At 42.1% G+C, this 17,796-nt stretch overlaps 1 protein-coding gene across 4 annotated transcripts in view; it reads left to right on the top strand.

Moving 5' to 3' along the window:
* polb (polymerase (DNA directed), beta) overlaps positions 1–17,796 on the top strand; it is a 105,751-nt gene that overhangs the window by 21,134 nt on the left and 66,821 nt on the right. For all 4 annotated transcript variants that reach the window (XM_041210255.1, XM_041210258.1, XM_041210257.1 and 1 more), the window contains exons 9-11: positions 496–568; positions 2,867–2,937; positions 15,993–16,079. In XM_041210255.1, the coding sequence (XP_041066189.1) occupies positions 496–568; positions 2,867–2,937; positions 15,993–16,079 (231 nt within the window). The remainder of the gene's footprint in view (positions 1–495; positions 569–2,866; positions 2,938–15,992; positions 16,080–17,796) is intronic.

The raw sequence follows: 17,796 nt of genomic DNA, 5'->3' as shown, positions 1-17,796 counted from the left end.
TTTCAATCTGTAATGTGCACTTCCTCTGATTTAGTTACATTCAGGATTGATGCTCAATCTGAGCTACTTTCAATCACTGCTAATTTCTTTCCACACAAGTGGAAGAGTTATACTTCACCCTAAAGTTATATGCCTTTAAGTGCTCTCTGCACGCGTGCACAGACACACACACACACACACAGCTCCAGTTTGGAAGGGCACAATTAAGAATTATACTGTCAGATGCTTTTCATATAGTAACTAGGTATATAATGAAAATGTCATGTATCTGCTGTTCCACTTTACTGAAAGCCCTGTTATCATGGAAGAACTTGGTATCCTCTTCCCTATTTTCCCTTATTGGTTCTGGTAAGATTGGGAATTTAATGCTGGGGAACTATGTAAATTGTAGCATTGCATCCTGAGGCATAAGCATATTGGAGCAGCTCTTGTCTCTCTACTGCACTTCCTCCTTTTGCAGATTGTAACTATTTTTTGCTTCTCTTGACTCTTCAGGCTATAGTTTTGCAAGAAGTGGAGAAGCTGGATCCAAACTATGTCGCCATCATTTGTGGCAGTTTCAGGCGAGGTTGGTACATGTTTTGATCAACTTTAGTCATTTAACTGGCAACTCTCCTAGATAGGTAATCGGAAGTGCCACCTGGAATCTAAAGTAAAATTGACTAAATGTAAGACAGGTGGAAATGTAAGTTTTTTAAAAATGGAAGCCCAAACACAAATGAAATGGCTTCAAAGATATATTAAATGTTGCTCACAAAGAAATTATTTCATCTTAGAAAATGCTCTAATTTTACCCTAACGAGGCCCAAGAAAAGTTCTTTCATTCCTTATCACATTTATGAGTACTATTATCATATATATTAATGAAACCTGGGCAAATTAATAAAATGAATAAAAATTTGAGAGAGAAAGAAACGTTGTGAATAGTAGAAATATAAAATAAAAAGGCAAAATTAGTAAATATATAGCTTGTCGCTTAGCATCTGAATGAGGATAATGTTTCCCACCTCAGAGGAGTTACATAGCATAGGATTCTGTTAAATGCCAGAGAGTTTTACTTCTTAACAGAGAATCAGTTGACTGTGGAACAAGTTGCTGACAATTGCTGTGAGCACTGATTCACTTCAGGTGTTCAAAGGGGACTTGTTATATTCATTCACAGGATGTGAGTGTTTCTGGTAAGGCCAGCATTTATGGCCCATTGCTACTTGCCCTTGAGACAGTGAGGGAGTTGGAACTCTACTTAGCCTTGGAGAGCAACTGCAATGCATCTTGTAGATTATGGAGGGACTGAATGTTTAAGCTGGCAGATGGAGTCTTGGTCAAGTAGGCTGCTTTGTCATGAATGGTGTTGAACTTCGAGTGTTGTAACTGCACTCATCCAGGCAAGCGGAGAGTATTCCATCACACTCCTGACTTTTGCTTTGTAAATGGTTTTGTGGAGTCAGGAGGTGGGTTACCAGAATTTCCAGCCTGTAACCTGCATTTGTATTCACCGTACTTATATGGCTGGTCCAGTTAAGTTGCTGGTCAATGGTGACTCCCATTGAAGGTGGGATATTCAGTGATGGTAATGCCATTGAATGTCAAGCGGAAGAGTTTAGATTCGTCCTCGTCAGAGATGGCCATTGCCTGGCATGTGTGGCACAAATGTTACTTGCTGCTTGTCAGCACAAGTCTGAACAGGTATTCAGTTGAATATGGCCATGACTGTTTCATTTTCTGAGGAGTTGTGAATGGAACTAAAGACTACAATTGTCAGCGAACATTCCCATTTCTGTAAGGAAGGTCATTGATGAAACATTTGAAGATTGTTAGGTCCAGGACTTTGCATGAGGAGCGCCTGTAGTGATGATCTGCGGCTGAGATGATTGGTCTTCAGGAAACACAACCATCTTGCTTTCTGCTATCTATGATGAATATCTGTCAGTGAAGAGTTTTCCTCCTGACCCCAGTAACTTCAGTTTTAATACGGCTTCTTGATGCCACATTCGATCAAATGCTGCCAGTCACTTTCACCTCGCCTCTGGAGTCAAGTGGCCTTGGCAGAATCTAAACTGAGCATTGGTGAGCAGCTTATTGGTAAGTGACACTTAATAGCACTGTCGACAACACCTCCCATCATTTTGCTGATGATTGAGAGTTGGCTGCAGGGTAATAATTGGCTGGATTGGACTTGTCCTGCTTTTTTTGGACAGGACATAGCTGGGCAATTTTCCACATTGTCAGATAGATGACATTATTGTAGCTGTGCAGGAAGCTTAGCTAGAAGCGTGGCTAATTCTACAGCACAAGCCTTCCACGTTACAGCCGTAGTATTGTCAGGGCCCCGTTGTATTGTAGGCTTTGTCACATCTAGTGCACTATGCTGTTTCTTGATATCACCTGGTATGACTCAAATTGGCTGAAGACTGACATTTGTGATGGCAGGAACCTCGGCAGGAGGTTAAAATGGAACATCCATTCAGCATTTTTGGCTGAAGATGGCTGGAAGTATTTCAGCCTTGTCTTTTGCAATCATGTACTGGGTTCCTCTATAATTGAAGTTGGGGATGTTTGTGGTACAGACAATTGCCAATATTGGAGCTTCAAAGATAGGGTGATTGAGCAATATGATTCCCGGCCATATGTTGGGAGTGTTTGGATCACGTGTACAGCAAGGAGAATCATTTCGTTGTGAGCAACATTTATAATATTTATTACCCTACAAAATGTTGGGGTTAGGGAGGGGGAACTGTATTGCATCATGATGCTCACTTTCACCATGATCAGCTCATCTCTATCTGTCATTTCTATGCTTGAAAACAGCAACTACAATGCAGATTATAAGGAGTCCCTTCATTACTTTTTCCCTTCATGGCTCTAGGTGCTGAGTCGAGTGGTGATATGGATATTCTTTTGACTCATCCAGACTACACTTCAGAATCATTAAAAAGGGTGAGTTATGATTAACTGAAATGCCCTTTCATGTGAACCACAATTTTGTGTTTTAACAGGTGTGCATGTAGCTTTGAATTGAGCAGCTGGCTTTTAAAACTTCGAGCATCATTCACCATCTAACTGTGCAGAAATTTGACTTCTTTGATATCTTCCTCACTCATGGAGCAAAATGTGCATTCATAGGTTGGTGTGGAGCATAAACACTGACATGGAGCAGTTGGGCTGAATAGCCTCTTTTTGTGCTGTAAATTCTATGCAGTACTCCCTATTGCGCATCTTGTTTATATACTTTTGTAAAACAACATTTATTGCAAGCTTACATCAATACTTGGTATGCTATCACATGTAATGCTTACTTAGCAGAATCATAGAAACCAATAGCACAGAAGGAGGCCATTTGGCCCATCGTGTTTACCTTGGCTCTTTGAAAAAACTGTCATGCTGAATTCCACATCCCTGCTTTTGACTTTAACCCTCATATCACACTTGCCAGAGGGAATAAATTTTCTCTATCTACTCTATCAAAACCTCTTATCATCTTGAAATCCATTAGTCAGTCACTGCTTAACCTTCTCTGTTCACCAGCTGAGGCCTAACCAGCCTGATGTATCAGCTTTTATATTCTATCTTCTATTTATAAATCCAAGTAACCCATATATTTTTTAAATCCCCTGTTCAAATATTCAGTAAATCTGTTCTGTGTACAGATCTCTTTTTAATTTATTTACAAGACAATTGATGCCTGATGGCAACAGACATGGACCCCTAGTTCCACAAGTAACATTGAAAATTGAACCGAAGCAGCACGTTAGAAACCCAACACTTTGCCAAACAATGCAGCACCTACTGAGTTGCCAATCTGGAATTGCATTGCTATGCAAATATTCCAAATGGCGGAAATGGGAGAGAATAGGTAAAGTATTACTTGGCTGCTTATGTTCTGTTCTCCACCCTGCCACCCCCCCCAACTTCCAAGTAAAACAAGTGGAGTTTGGGAGGAGCTTGGTGAAAGTGGGAAGCTTGGGAAGGTCAAAAATGGAGAAAAGAGAGGGTGTGTGGAAAGCAGTCCTTTTCATTTGTCATTTTATAAATTTTATATTCATGTTCACCTGGAGAAGGGCAGATTAAAATCACTAGAAATCTTCATAAATTTTTAGTCTGGAAATGTTTACCTAGCAGTGCACCACTTATTTTTTAAATTAAAAGTTGTTTATTATGAAAGTTGGTGCATTATTTAAAGGAAAATTTTTTCAACAACTAATGAGGTCTCAAACTAACTGATTTTGACCATTAAAGCAAATTGTGCTGGCCAGATTTTTATAAAAACATGGAAGTCTTTTTAGTTCAAGGTAATTTTTCTTTTCAATTCAGGAACCAAGTAAAGGGCCAAGATCCATGGTGTAAGGACACCAGCAAGGTCAGAGAGTAGGCCTGAAAAGGAGGTAAATCAAGTGGTAGTAATTTAGATGACTCCCAGCTTGGGTTTAAAAGCCTGAAGATTGTTGGAAGACAGGAAGACTGAGGGAGGTAAAGAGCTACACAGTTTTATTGTCCCAGAAAATAATTACTTACAATAGGACATAATGCAATGACTCCACCTAAACACAGTGCAAATGTAGGATGGAGGAGCTGGTAGATTTGGAGCTTCAGAAGAACAAGATTGGAAAGTTGAGAAGCTATGGCTCGTTTGTGCTGCTTTTCAGTGATGAGGTTGTCAGATGCAGGATGAGTTGACTGCTTATTCCTAACGCTGATACTTTTTCCCTCGCTCCATGGGAAGAGCATTGGCAGACCATTTGATATTCCAGATGAGCCATGAATCTCTACTTTCCCAGCGGCCACATCCTTGTATTTTTCACCTGGGGTCAATGGATAACAATTAGGACTGAGAACCCAGAGTGACTGACACCAATTTGCTGCTGCTGTAGCTATTGAGAGTTTCCAGTCTGTATGGCTGAGTTACAGGCAGTATCTACCAACTGAGCCACTGGAAAAAAATGTAGCAGCTTTCAGTTCTTTACTGTCTTTTATTTGAGTGAAGACTTAAAGCATCAGCAGATGAAACATATTGATACATCAGTGATTGGAATGGTGGGATGAGCAATCTGGTGGGACAAAATAACATCGTGATTTCATAGAGTAGTTGCATACTTTGAGAAAATTATGAACAAAAGGCTGTTGAATTGATGACTTATAGTCAGGATAAACATTAAACATTGGCAAAACAAAAACAGAATTACCTGGAAAAACTCAGCAGGTCTGGCAGCATCGGCGGAGAAGAAAAGAGTTGACGTTTCGAGTCCTCATGACCCTTCGACAGAACTTGCGTGCGAGTCCAAGAAAGAGTTGAAATATAAGCTGGTTTAAGGTGTGTGTGGGGGGGGTGCGGAGAGATAGAGAGACAAAGAGGTGGGGGGGGCGGTGTGGTTGTAGGGACAAACAAGCAGTGATAGAAGCAGATCATCAAAAGATGTCAACGACAATAGTACAATAGAACACATAGGTGTTAAAATTAAAGTTGGTGATATTATCTAAACGAATGTGCTAATTAAGAATGGATGGTAGGGCACTCAAGGTATAGCTCTAGTGGGTTTTTTTTTAATTTTATATAATGGAAATAGGTGGGAAAAGGAAAATCTTTATAATTTATTGGGAAAAAAAAGAAGGGGGAAACAGAAAGGGGGTGGGGATGGGGGAGGGGACTCACGACCTAAAGTTGTTGAATTCAATATTCAGTCCGGAAGGCTGTAAAGTCCCTAGTCGGAAGATGAGGTGTTGTTCCTCCAGTTTGCGTTGGGCTTCACTGGAACAATGCAGCAAGCCAAGGACAGACATGTGGGCAAGAGAGCAGGGTGGAGTGTTAAAATGGCAAGCGACAGGGAGGTTTGGGTCACTCTTGCGGACAGACCGCAGGTGTTCTGCAAAGCGGTCGCCCAGTTTACGTTTGGTCTCTCCAATGTAGAGGAGACCACATTGGGAGCAACGAATGCAGTAGACTAAGTTGGGGGAAATGCAAGTGAAATGCTGCTTCACTTGAAAGGAGTGTTTGGGTCCTTGGACGGTGAGGAGAGAGGAAGTGAAGGGGCAGGTGTTGCATCTTTTGCGTGGGCAAGGGGTTGTGCCATAGGAGGGGGTTGAGGAGTAGGGGGTGATGGAGGAGTGGACCAGGGTGTCCCGGAGGGAGCGATCCCTACGGAATGCCGATAAGGGGGGTGAAGGGAAGATGTGTTTGGTAGTGGCATCATGCTGGAGTTGGCGGAAATGGCGGAGGATGATCCTTTGAATGCGGAGGCTGGTGGGGTGATAAGTGAGGACAAGGGGGACCCTATCATGTTTCTGGGAGGGAGGAGAAGGAGTGAGGGCGGATGCGCGGGAGATGGGCCGGACACGGTTGAGGGCCCTGTCAACGACCGTGGGTGGAAAACCTCGGTTAAGGAAGAAGGAGGACATGTCAGAGGAACTGTTTTTGAATGTAGCATCATCGGAACAGATGCGACGGAGGCGAAGGAACTGAGAGAATGGGATGGAGTCCTTACAGGAAGTGGGGTGTGAGGAGCTGTAGTCGAGATAGCTGTGGGTGTCGGTGGGTTTGTAATGGATATTGGTGGACAGTCTATCACCAGAGATTGAGACAGAGAGGTCAAGGAAGGGAAGGGAAGTGTCAGAGATGGACCACGTGAAAATGATGGAGGGGTGGAGATTGGAAGCAAAATTAATAAATTTTTCCAAGTCCTGACGAGAGCATGAAGCAGCACCGAAAAAATCATCGATGTACCGGAGAAAGAGTTGTGGAAGGGGGCATTCACTCTTACCTTCTCTTGATCTTTTCATTGAGAACTGTCGGCGCGACATTAGTCGTCTCTATTTCTCTGCTTCTCTCACCCATTCTAACCTGTCTCTCTCTGAACTTACTGCACTCCATTCTCTCAGGTCCAACCCTGACATTGTCATCAAACCCGCTGACAAGGGTGGTGCTGTTGTTGTCTGGCGCACTGACCTCTACCTCGCGGAGGCTGAGCGTCAACTCGCAGACACTTCCTCCTACCTCTCCCTGGACCATGACCCCACCACTGAACATCAGGCCATTGTTTCCAGGACTGTCACTGACCTCATCTCCTCTGGGGATCTCCCTCCCACAGCTTCCAACCTGATAGTCTCCCAACCTCGGACGGCCCGCTTCTATCTCCTACCCAAAATCCACAAACAGAACTGCCCCGGTAGACCGATCGTCTCAGCTTGTTCCTGCCCCACAGAACTCATTTCTCGTTATCTTGACTCCCTTCTCTCTCCCCTTGTCCAGTCCCTTCCCACCTACATCCGTGATTCCTCTGACACCTTACGTCACATCAACAATTTCCAGTTCCCTGGCCCCAACCGCTTCCTCTTCACCATGGACGTCCAATCCCTCTACACCTCCATCCCCCACCAGGATGGTCTGAGGGCCCTTAGCTTCTTCCTCGAACAGAGGCCCGAACAATCCCCATCCACCACTACTCTCCTCCGTCTGGCTGAACTTGTTCTCACACTGAACAATTTCTCCTTCAACTCCTCTCACTTCCTCCAAATAAAAGGTGTGGCTATGGGTACCCGCATGGGCCCCAGCTATGCCTGTCTCTTTATGGGGTATGTGGAACATTCCTTGTTGCAGTCCTACTCCGGCCCCCTTCCACAACTCTTTCTCCGGTACATCGATGATTACTTCGGTGCCGCTTCATGCTCTCGTCAGGACTTGGAAAAATTTATTAATTTTGCTTCCAATCTCCACCCCTCCATCATTTTCACGTGCTCCATCTCTGACACTTCCCTTCCCTTCCTTGACCTCTCTGTCTCAATCTCTGGTAATAGACTGTCCACCAATATCCATTACAAACCCACCGACTCCCACAGCTATCTCGACTACAGCTCCTCACACCCCGCTTCCTGTAAGGACTCCATCCCATTCTCTCAGTTCCTTCGCCTCCGTCGCATCTGTTCCGATGATGCTACATTCAAAAACAGTTCCTCTGACATGTCCTCCTTCTTCCTTAACCGAGGTTTTCCACCCACGGTCGTTGACAGGGCCCTCAACCGTGTCCGGCCCATCTCCCGTGCATCCGCCCTCACGCCTTCTCCTCCCTCCCAGAAACATGATAGGGTCCCCCTTGTCCTCACTTATCACCCCACCAGCCTCCGCATTCAAAGGATCATCCTCCGCCATTTCCGCCAACTCCAGCATGATGCCACCACCAAACACATCTTCCCTTCACCCCCCTTATCGGCATTCCGTAGGGATTGCTCCCTCCGGGACACCCTGGTCCACTCCTCCATCACCCCCTACTCCTCAACCCCCTCCTATGGCACCACCCCATGCCCACGCAAAAGATGCAACACCTGCCCGTTCACTTCCTCTCTCCTCACCGTCCAAGGACCCAAACACTCCTTTCAAGTGAAGCAGCATTTCACTTGCATTTCCCCCAACTTAGTCTACTGCATTCGTTGCTCCCAATGTGGTCTCCTCTACATTGGAGAGACCAAACGTAAACTGGGCGACCGCTTTGCAGAACACCTGCGATCTGTCCGCAAGAATGACCCAAACCTCCCTGTCGCTTGCCATTTCAACACTCCACCCTGCTCTCTTGCCCACATGTCTGTCCTTGGCTTGCTGCATTGTTCCAGTGAAGCCCAACGCAAACTGGAGGAAGAACACCTCATCTTCCGACTAGGGACTTTACAGCCTTCCGGACTGAATATTGAATTCAACAACTTTAGGTCGTAAGCTCCCTCCCCCATCCCCACCCCCTTTCTGTTTCCCCCTTCCCTTTTTTTTTCCAATAAATTATAAAGATTTTCCTTTTCCCACCTATTTCCATTATATAAAAAAAAAAACCCCACTAGAGCTATACCTTGAGTGCCCTACCATCCATTCTTATTAGCACATTCGTTTAGATAATATCACCAACTTTAATTTTAACACCTATGTGTTCTATTGTACTATTGTCGTTGACATCTTTTGATGATCTGCTTCTATCACTGCTAGTTTGTCCCTACAACCACACCCCCCCCCCCACCTCTTTGTCTCTCTATCTCTCCGCCCCCCACACACACACCTTAAACCAGCTTATATTTCAACTCTTTCTTGGACTCGCACGCAAGTTCTGTCGAAGGGTCATGAGGACTCGAAACGTCAACTCTTTTCTTCTCCGCCGATGCTGCCAGACCTGCTGAGTTTTTCCAGGTAATTCTGTTTTTGTTTTGGATTTCCAGCATCCGCAGTTTTTTTGTTTTTATTAAACATTGGCATGTACATTTACAGAAATAAGCATTTCTTGGAAAAATTCTACTTAGTAATTAAGCTTTGCAAGTATTAAATGAAAACACCGTTATTTTACACCCCTGCCATTCCCTCTGACGCTGAAATCTCTGTCAGACTGGACGTTTAACTGCTTCATCTAGAAAATAGCCCTGTCGAATATCAGTGTTGGGCTTTTCAGCTGAAAGAAATTGTAATGTGTGCAGACATGCATGTTGTGCCCAACCTTTTTAGTCTTTTTATATCTGGTTCAAACAACCTTCAGGGCAACTATAAAGAAAATAAATGTAATTATGTTGGATGGAGTATGGAGTACATGTTTCTATACCACACCTGAGCAGAATATAATGATCAAATGTTTTCTTACGATACCCTGTCAGTAGCTGAATGGCAGCAGCTTCCCAATGCTTCTTTGGTAGAACCACCAAAACCCCTGTCCTCAACCACTTAGAATGACAAGGGCAACAGGTGCTTGGAAACACCATCAGCTCCAAGTCACACACCCATTCTGTCTTGGAAATATATCGCCCTTCCTTCACCATCGCTAGGTCACAATCTTGGGACTCCCTGCCTAAAAGCACTATAGATGTACCTTCACCACCACCTTCTGAAGGGCACTTAGGGGTAGGCAATAATGCTGACTTTGCCAGTGACAGCCACATCCATGAATGAATAATGCAAGAAAGTATTACAAATTCTTGATGGTCTACTTTACCTATGAGAGTGTGGCTGTGTGGATGCAACATTTCCAACTTTGTCTTATGCATAGTGGCATGTGTGGAAACCAAAGTTGAGCATTTTCAGATCCTGCCTAATGGCACAAATCCAAGTGGTTATTGATCAGCCTTGAGCTCTGCACCAGTCTGAAGGGAGCCTTGGTTGGGTTGCCGGCAAGTCTGTCTTCACACAAAAGTTCTTGTCTGATTGGCTGATAACCTTTATTGGCTGCAATTGTCAAAGACTGATGGTTTAGGGTACTACTGGTTTTGTGGTGTGCACCTCCTGATCTCTGTGTTTGTGACATAGTTGTTCCAACAGAGAATTAATATTGGCTGGAGGGCCCATTGGTCATAGACATTGGATCTAGATTGGTCATGAACTGTGTCAGGACTGGGATAGAAGGCGCTTATATAACATGGGCTTAGTTGCTGGCTGGATTCTTGACTTCCATGTGTTCCCATCAATTGATTATTTAGCACCTCTGGCAATCTCTATCCCCTGAGGCATCTTTTCTTGGACTGTATATTGTACTCTCACTGAAAGGAGTGAGTACCATTAATGCAGAAATAAATTGTTAAGAAACTCAGAATGCCTTTGCAAAATTGCATCAAATGCACAATCTCTGGATAAATTAAGGGGGATTAAATCACCTTGTTCATTTTTAATAAGCTTTTGACAAGGTGCATGCCTCCTGCACCCACTTTCCCTGCTATTGACCGCAATCTTGCATTTTCTCCAGATTTAGATGTCATACTGACAAAACAACAGAGGGCGCTGTCTCCCCATCCTTGGAACAGGATGAGAAAAACGCTCTAGCGTTAGGTTAACTTTAGAAGAGTGAGGGAGTTGAATCGCATGACTTGTTTGTACAAAAATCTCAATGTGTACTTAACGTTTTTAAATTTCCGAGGAAAAAAATATGTTGCAGCCGGGTGCCCGTATTCATCATGCAGCTTTGTTTTAAACAAAGGTTAGATACTTTCCTGTAGGAAATAAATCCTGCAGGCAGTGCTTCTTCAGGATTTGTTTTATACACCTTTTCAGTTGTACTGGGAAAAGGGAGCAGGTTCTTTGCTTGCTCCATGTGTGGAGAACGTATAATATCCTTAAAAATGGGTGCCAGTCAAAATAAGCTGAAATTGGGAGCTGCCAACATATAATTAGATGTTTTCTGATCACATAGGTGGAGAAACTAAACTTCATTTAAAAATAACCTGAATCCAGGTATGTATTTTGAACCTAAAGAACCCTCAAAGCTGTGCTTACATTTGGTGAAATGATGCTGTTCTCTTTATGTGAACAGCTCTTCTGGAAGGTTGCTGTTGGTTTAAGACTAAATGTGAGGAGATTCATCTTGTAAGTACCTCACAAACAAGTCAACAAACCCTTGGGGTTAATTTGAAGATGCGCTGTATTATCCAGAATCTAAGCCTTTGACTGTTTTTAGAAACAACTGTACATATTGTGTTGCATCATTAGAAACATTTTTACCTGAATTTATTGCAGACAGGGGCAAGAAACAGGAATGTGAAATATATACCTGCCAACATCAAACTTACAAACAGACCAATCTGCATAAACTTTTCCTCACTATAGCTTTTGTAGTTGTAGATTATTACCATTGTTTTATTCATAATGTAAAAGGACTGGAAGAATTGAAACCTTATTACACAAACCCCATGTCAATACACCAGTCTGGTCACTTCTTTATTTACCATCGAAGACATGACCATTGACAGTAGAGTTACAATCTGATCTCTTACAATCAGAGATTGACTGTTAGCTGAAAATCCAACCCTGATCATTGCTAGCTGCAGATCCAATAGAATCCTGGTGTCACATGTGGTTCTGATCACCTAGTTTGCAGGCAACAAAAATATGTTTAAGTTGTGTGTCCCTGAAGTTGGACTAATAAGTAAACTATAAAAAAAAGGTTTTTGCAAAAGGTGGTCACGGTGGGCTCCCAATTTGCTCAGTTGGCAAAGTAAGACAAGGAGACTAAGGTCAATCCCAGATTGGAGAGCCAGGTCAGTGCTGAATTTGGTTATTTTAGTTGGGATGAGCAAGCAAATGCACCACTTGGCTCCATCTTTTGTCTCTTAGGGTAGAAAAATTAATGACAAGGATTCTTGCTTCTGATTGTTAATGGTAATTGCTGCTGAAAATCCAATGCTGAGTGCTTGGGCTTGGCAGCAGTGATTCCTCTAAAGTGAGGAGTTGTTCAGCAAGTAGAAATTTACCCCGCAAGCTGTGCTGAAGTAACTGCTGCTGTGCAAAAACCTTTAATGGAGCCATGTTGTTAAACAAATTGCCCACATGTTTCAAAAGCAATTAGAGGGAATGTTACTTGGCGGTGATGCATCTTGCTGAGGCACTGATAAGGGTTGTGTATAAAGAATGGCCACTTGGTGAGATACAAAAAGGACCTGTGGGGACGTAATCCAACAAGAAGTCAATGTTGTCAAGACAGAAGCGAAAGAGAGAACATTGACAGGAAACAGCAAGTTGAAAAGAAGTAGTGATTGTAATAAAAAGAGAAAATGCTGGAAAAACTCGGCAGGCCAGGCAGCATCTGTGGAGAGGGAAACAGAATTAACATCTCAGATCAACAACCTTTTTTCACAACTGGAAGAAGTTAGTGATGTATCAGTTTTAAAGCGAGTGTTTAGGGGGGTGGTGCAATGAAGAAAGAACAAAAGAGAAGGTCTGTGACAGGATGAAAGGCAAGAGTGATCAAATGACAAAAGGGATGATAGTATAAGGCTAAAGGGGATTAGAATGAAACAAGTAAAGAAACAATGGATCTAGCGAAGATACAAAAAAAATAGAAGAATTGTTACCAACATAAAAATAGGAACAGTGTTTATAATCTGAAATTGTTGAACTCCATGTTGAGTCTGGAAGTCTGTAAAGTGCCTAATCGAAAGATGAGGTGGTGTTCCTGGAGCTTCATGGAAACAGTGAATGAGGCCATTTACAAATAAATCAATGTGGTAGTAGGGCGGAGAATTAAAACGGCTAGTGACTGGAAGCTTGAGTCACACTTGCGGGCTGAACAGAGGTGTTCAACAACCTGTTCATCCGTTCTGTGTACTGGAGGGACTATATCCTGAGCAGCGAATATAGTATACAAAGTTACAAGCAGTGTAAGTAAATCACTGTTTCGACTGGAAAGAGTACCTGGGGCCTTGAGCTTTGGAAAAGGAGCTGGTGAAAGGGCAGATATTTCATCACCTGAGCTTCGATAGGAAGGAGAATGACTCATTGGATGGAAAAGTGGAACAGGATGCCCTGGAGGGAATGGTCTCTTTGGAATGTTGAAAGTGGAGGGGAAGGGGAAGATCTGTTTGGTGGTCGCATCATGTTGGAGATGGCAGAAATGCCCAGGATGATTTGTTGAATGTGGAGGCTGGCGGAGTGGATGTTGAGGACAAGGAGAACCCTATTGCGGTTCTGGGAGGGAAAGGACGTGGTAAGGGCGAAATTGTGGGAAGTAGGATGGACGGGGTCATGGGTCCTGTTGACTTCGGTTGAGGAAAATGGAAATACTAGTGTTGAAAATGGCATAGTCCAAACATGCAATGCAGAACCCAGGAGAATGGAATAGAATTGTTAAGGGAGGCAGGGTAGCAAGAATTGTAATCAAAGGAGCTGTTCACAGTAATAGGCGTAGAGGGACTGAACAACCACTGTGAAAGATGATGGTTAGGGCCAGGAAGCCGGAAACTGTTAAAAATAGTAGATGTTGTCAGAAGATTTGTGAATGTATGTCAAAAATGACTGGACATGGTTAGATAAAACAGAGTTGAGATAGGAAGGTACAGGTTCCCTGGGGCAAGAACAGACTGAAATGGTGGATATAATGGGGAGTCCTGTTTGCAGATGTTGGGAAGGAGTTAGAAGAGAGCTGTGCAAGGTTTGGGACTATGAAATTGGAAACCTTGGGGGGAAGATCTACAGTGGAGATGAGGCCAGTGATGATCTGGGAAATCATGACTAGATATTCGGTGGTAGGATCATGGTCTAGAGAAAATAAGAGAAGGTGTCGGTGAGTTGTCATTCAGTCTCTGCAAGCTAGAGAGGTCTGTTTGCCAAAGAACAACAGCACCACCCGTGTCAGCAGTTTTAATGACAATTGTCAGGGTTGGACTTGAGAGAACGGAGTGCTACAAGTTCACAGTGAGTTTGGTTAGTGTGCATGAGTGGAGTAGGTCTATGTCACATCACAATTCAAAATAAAAAGATGTAGAGATGGTAAGAGGCCATATGGAGGGGTCTAGGTGGAACAAGAATTATGTAGTTAGGATAAACGGTCTTCTGTGCAGAGGGAAAGCTCCTTATCAAAGAAGTGAGCTGTAGTGGCTCTGACTTGATGAACTTGCAGTTGATATACGCCATGACAATTAATCACTCAGTATACCTATCATTGCATGTTAACAAAGAATGTGTTTACTGCTGGAAGCTGCTATAACAGCTGCTATCGAACAAAAAATGCAATAATAGTATCCCATCAACTTCGTATTAAATATTGGAATGATTTCAAGGCTATAATTTTGTCTTCAGACATAGGTGGTTATGAATTGTTCAAGTTTTACTTTGATGTTTATGATCTGTAAATCCCTGATGATTACCTGTAGTTGCTTCTGGGTATTCATTACGCTCAATATAATTCTTAATTTTTCATCCTTTTTTTTCCCAAATGAATTTTGACTGAAGTAGCAACCTATTGTATGTATGTAGCAGCTTTAATGTAGACAAGGCATCCCAGGGCGCTTCACGGAAGTGTAATCAGTGAAAGTGGACAGAGAGCCAAAGAAGGACATATTGGGAGGTAGTGGGTTCCATGGTTCTGAGGCACTGGCAAAGCATGGGTTAGAGTTGGAGATGATGTGGTGAATTCTTATCCCAACAAAGTAAAAATCAAGGTGGTGAAAATAGTAGCCAGTTTATTTGCAGTTCAAAAGATTAGAAGAGGCTAAATGTCAAGAAGCGCGATTGTAGTCATGTTTGTAAAAGACAAGTCAAAGGATGGACATGAAAGGGATTTCCTAAATGATGTGTATCCTGTCAGAGTGTTTAGCAATTATTGCAAGAGCCTCCCCAGATACTGGACAGAACCCAAATCTTTGATGCACTGAAGCTGACTGCTTAATTGAAATTCATTGCACCGTCATTGAATGTTCTCCTTTGGCTAACTTAAGATAAAATTTCTGTCTCAAAATCCAAGTAAAGAACGCACAGTTTTTGTTCAGAAACCTGTTAGAACTGCACCACAAAATGTAATCTGTTGCTGCCAGTCACAAGACCCTTTTTAAACTCCTAGAAAAGGATAGAAGAAATTTACTGCAAAATTGCAAAGGTATTTGTACAAATGTCATTGGTTGAACAAAGTACTTCTTCTGGAGAATATATTCAGCCTGATTTTGACCAGTTTTCCAGTCACCTTTTATTCACAAGCAAAGCCTCAGTTTATTTTTTTTTTCATTTCTTTAGCTGGGGATACTCAAACTACAACATTTGGGTGATTTTGAAGTGACGTTCAGAAAACCCTCATGTTCTTTCTCATGTAATCACTTGTAACCCCCCCCCCCCCTTTACCTTTGCAGATTTACTTAGCAAAAATTCCTGAAAATGTTAGTATGCGGTTAGTTTTATCAAATGGAGCTTACTGAATTAACATGATCAGTGCTGTCACTGGCTTATCAGTGGTGCTATGATGAGGAAATGAAATTTCTATCAAATGTTCACTTAAATTATGACAAAAACTCAGCAATAAAATTAAAGGTTTTTGTTTTTCCAAACTTAGATTGTGTCTGCAGAGAGCATTTTGAGTTGTATAACACTAGAGTGAAGTACTAGTGATGGGAGCAATTTAAGGCAATAAGAACATTGTGCAAGAAGTGTACTGGCATGATTATAAAGTACGAGATTAAGTGAAAATTTTCCTACATTATAAATAAGCCTTGTGCCTGCACTTGATAAATAATCTCCATATGTAATGAATACACAACAGCTCTGACATTTTTATTGGATTTTTTTTCAGCCAAAGCTTCTCAATCCAGTTGTGGAATGCCTGGAGGCAATAAATTTTGTCACCAACACACTTTCCAAGGGAGATGCCAAATTCATGGTAGGTGCCATTTGCCTTTTCCAACTGACCTCAAAAAATAAGGAACAGTGCAGACCCTTAAGAGCTTTGTCTGATTTTTTTCTCTGCTATATTTTACCCGCAAAGTGTCCTGGGATGCTTTCTCTATATTAAAGATGCTTCATCCAGCCAATAGGTTGCTACTTCAGTCAAAATTCTTTTGAAAAAAAAAAATTCTCACTGCTAAAATAGTAGAGGAATGGATTTCAAATGAATGCTTTAAACATTCATAGTCTATTGTCTTACAAAATAAATTTGGAACCATTGTCTTTTTGCTCGTGAAACGCATTGCATTTAGCCACATCAGCTGGACAAAGGAGAAAGACCTCACAGATCTCGAGAAAATGTTACCAGTAGCAAAATGATTCCAGTAAAATCCCGCATTCTACCTTTTGTAAACGTGAGATGATCCAAAACTCTGCTGCCCGTGTCCTACCACGCACCAAATCCTTTTCACTCGCCAGCCTTGCACCCGCTGACCTACATTGGCTCTTGATGAACTAATGCCTTGATTTAAAAATTTTTATCCTTGTTTTCAAATATCTCCACAGCCTCACCCCTTCCTATCTCTGTAATCTTCTCCATCCCCACAACTTTCTGAAATATTTGCTCTCCTCTAATTCTGGCCTTTTGAGCATTTCTGAGTTTAATTGCTCCACCATTGGTGGCTGTTGATTCAGCTGCCTGGGCCCTAAGTTCTTAAATTCCCACCCTAAACCTTACTGTCTCTCTACTTCTCTCCGTTATGACATGGCATTTGATTATCAGTGCTATCTCCTTATGTGATTTGGGGGTCAAATATTGTTTTATAATGCTCCTGTGAAATGCCTTGGGCCATTTTATTACATTAAAGGTACTATATAAATACACATTTTTGTCGTTGGGAAGCATCAGACAGATGATGGACCTGATCTGGAGGAAATATGGTGTAGATGCCATGTGGAATTAGTAGTTTAAAAATAAGTTGGGTATGTACTTTGTGAGAAGAGCAAATATTTTAGGAAGTATACTTTCAACAGATACTATTGAGCTTTGTCTTGGAATATTGCTTTAGCTAAAGTCACTTTTAGAAGGATTTTGTCAAACAATTGGCAAAAGATCTAGCCACTACCATTCTATCAAAAGAAATGTAATGAATTGAGAAAAATGTGTCTCAGAATGAAGTTGTCTGATGCCATAATGGTACTATTGGATATGAAAGAGGTTGACTTCATTTCTCATACCTGACATTTAATATAGCGTAACCTTATAAGGTAACATTTTAAATTCTGGGAAGTGCTCTTTCTTTCACTGTCCAAAGGTTTAGTCAATTGGAGGCTAAAGCTTTTGCCCATTTGTTGGTACATTTGCAGTAATGCTTAACTTTAAATACTACACTATTGACAACAATCAAAAACCCCCGTTAGATATTCTGCATACCTGGCCAAATAGCCACTTAAACCATTATAAACCTACATTGCAATGTGCAATTTCAGGGAGATTTGGAGGAATTTATAACATTTAAGTGGCTCTTTGGCCAGGTACGTAGATTATCTTGCAGGGGTTTTTGATTGTTCTCTATAGTCTATTATTTAAGGTTAAGCATTCCTGCAAGTATACTAACAAATGGGCAAAAGTTTTAACCTCCATCCGACAAAACATTTTGTTTAACTGCAGTCATCATGTAAGTAGCTAATTTACACAAGGCAACTTCACTGTG

This window comes from Carcharodon carcharias, chromosome 17 (assembly GCF_017639515.1).
Source record: "Carcharodon carcharias isolate sCarCar2 chromosome 17, sCarCar2.pri, whole genome shotgun sequence".
NCBI classification, from domain to species: Eukaryota; Metazoa; Chordata; class Chondrichthyes; order Lamniformes; family Lamnidae; genus Carcharodon; species Carcharodon carcharias.
Note: the sequence above shows the minus strand (reverse complement) of the source record. Positions and strands in the feature narration are given on the sequence as shown.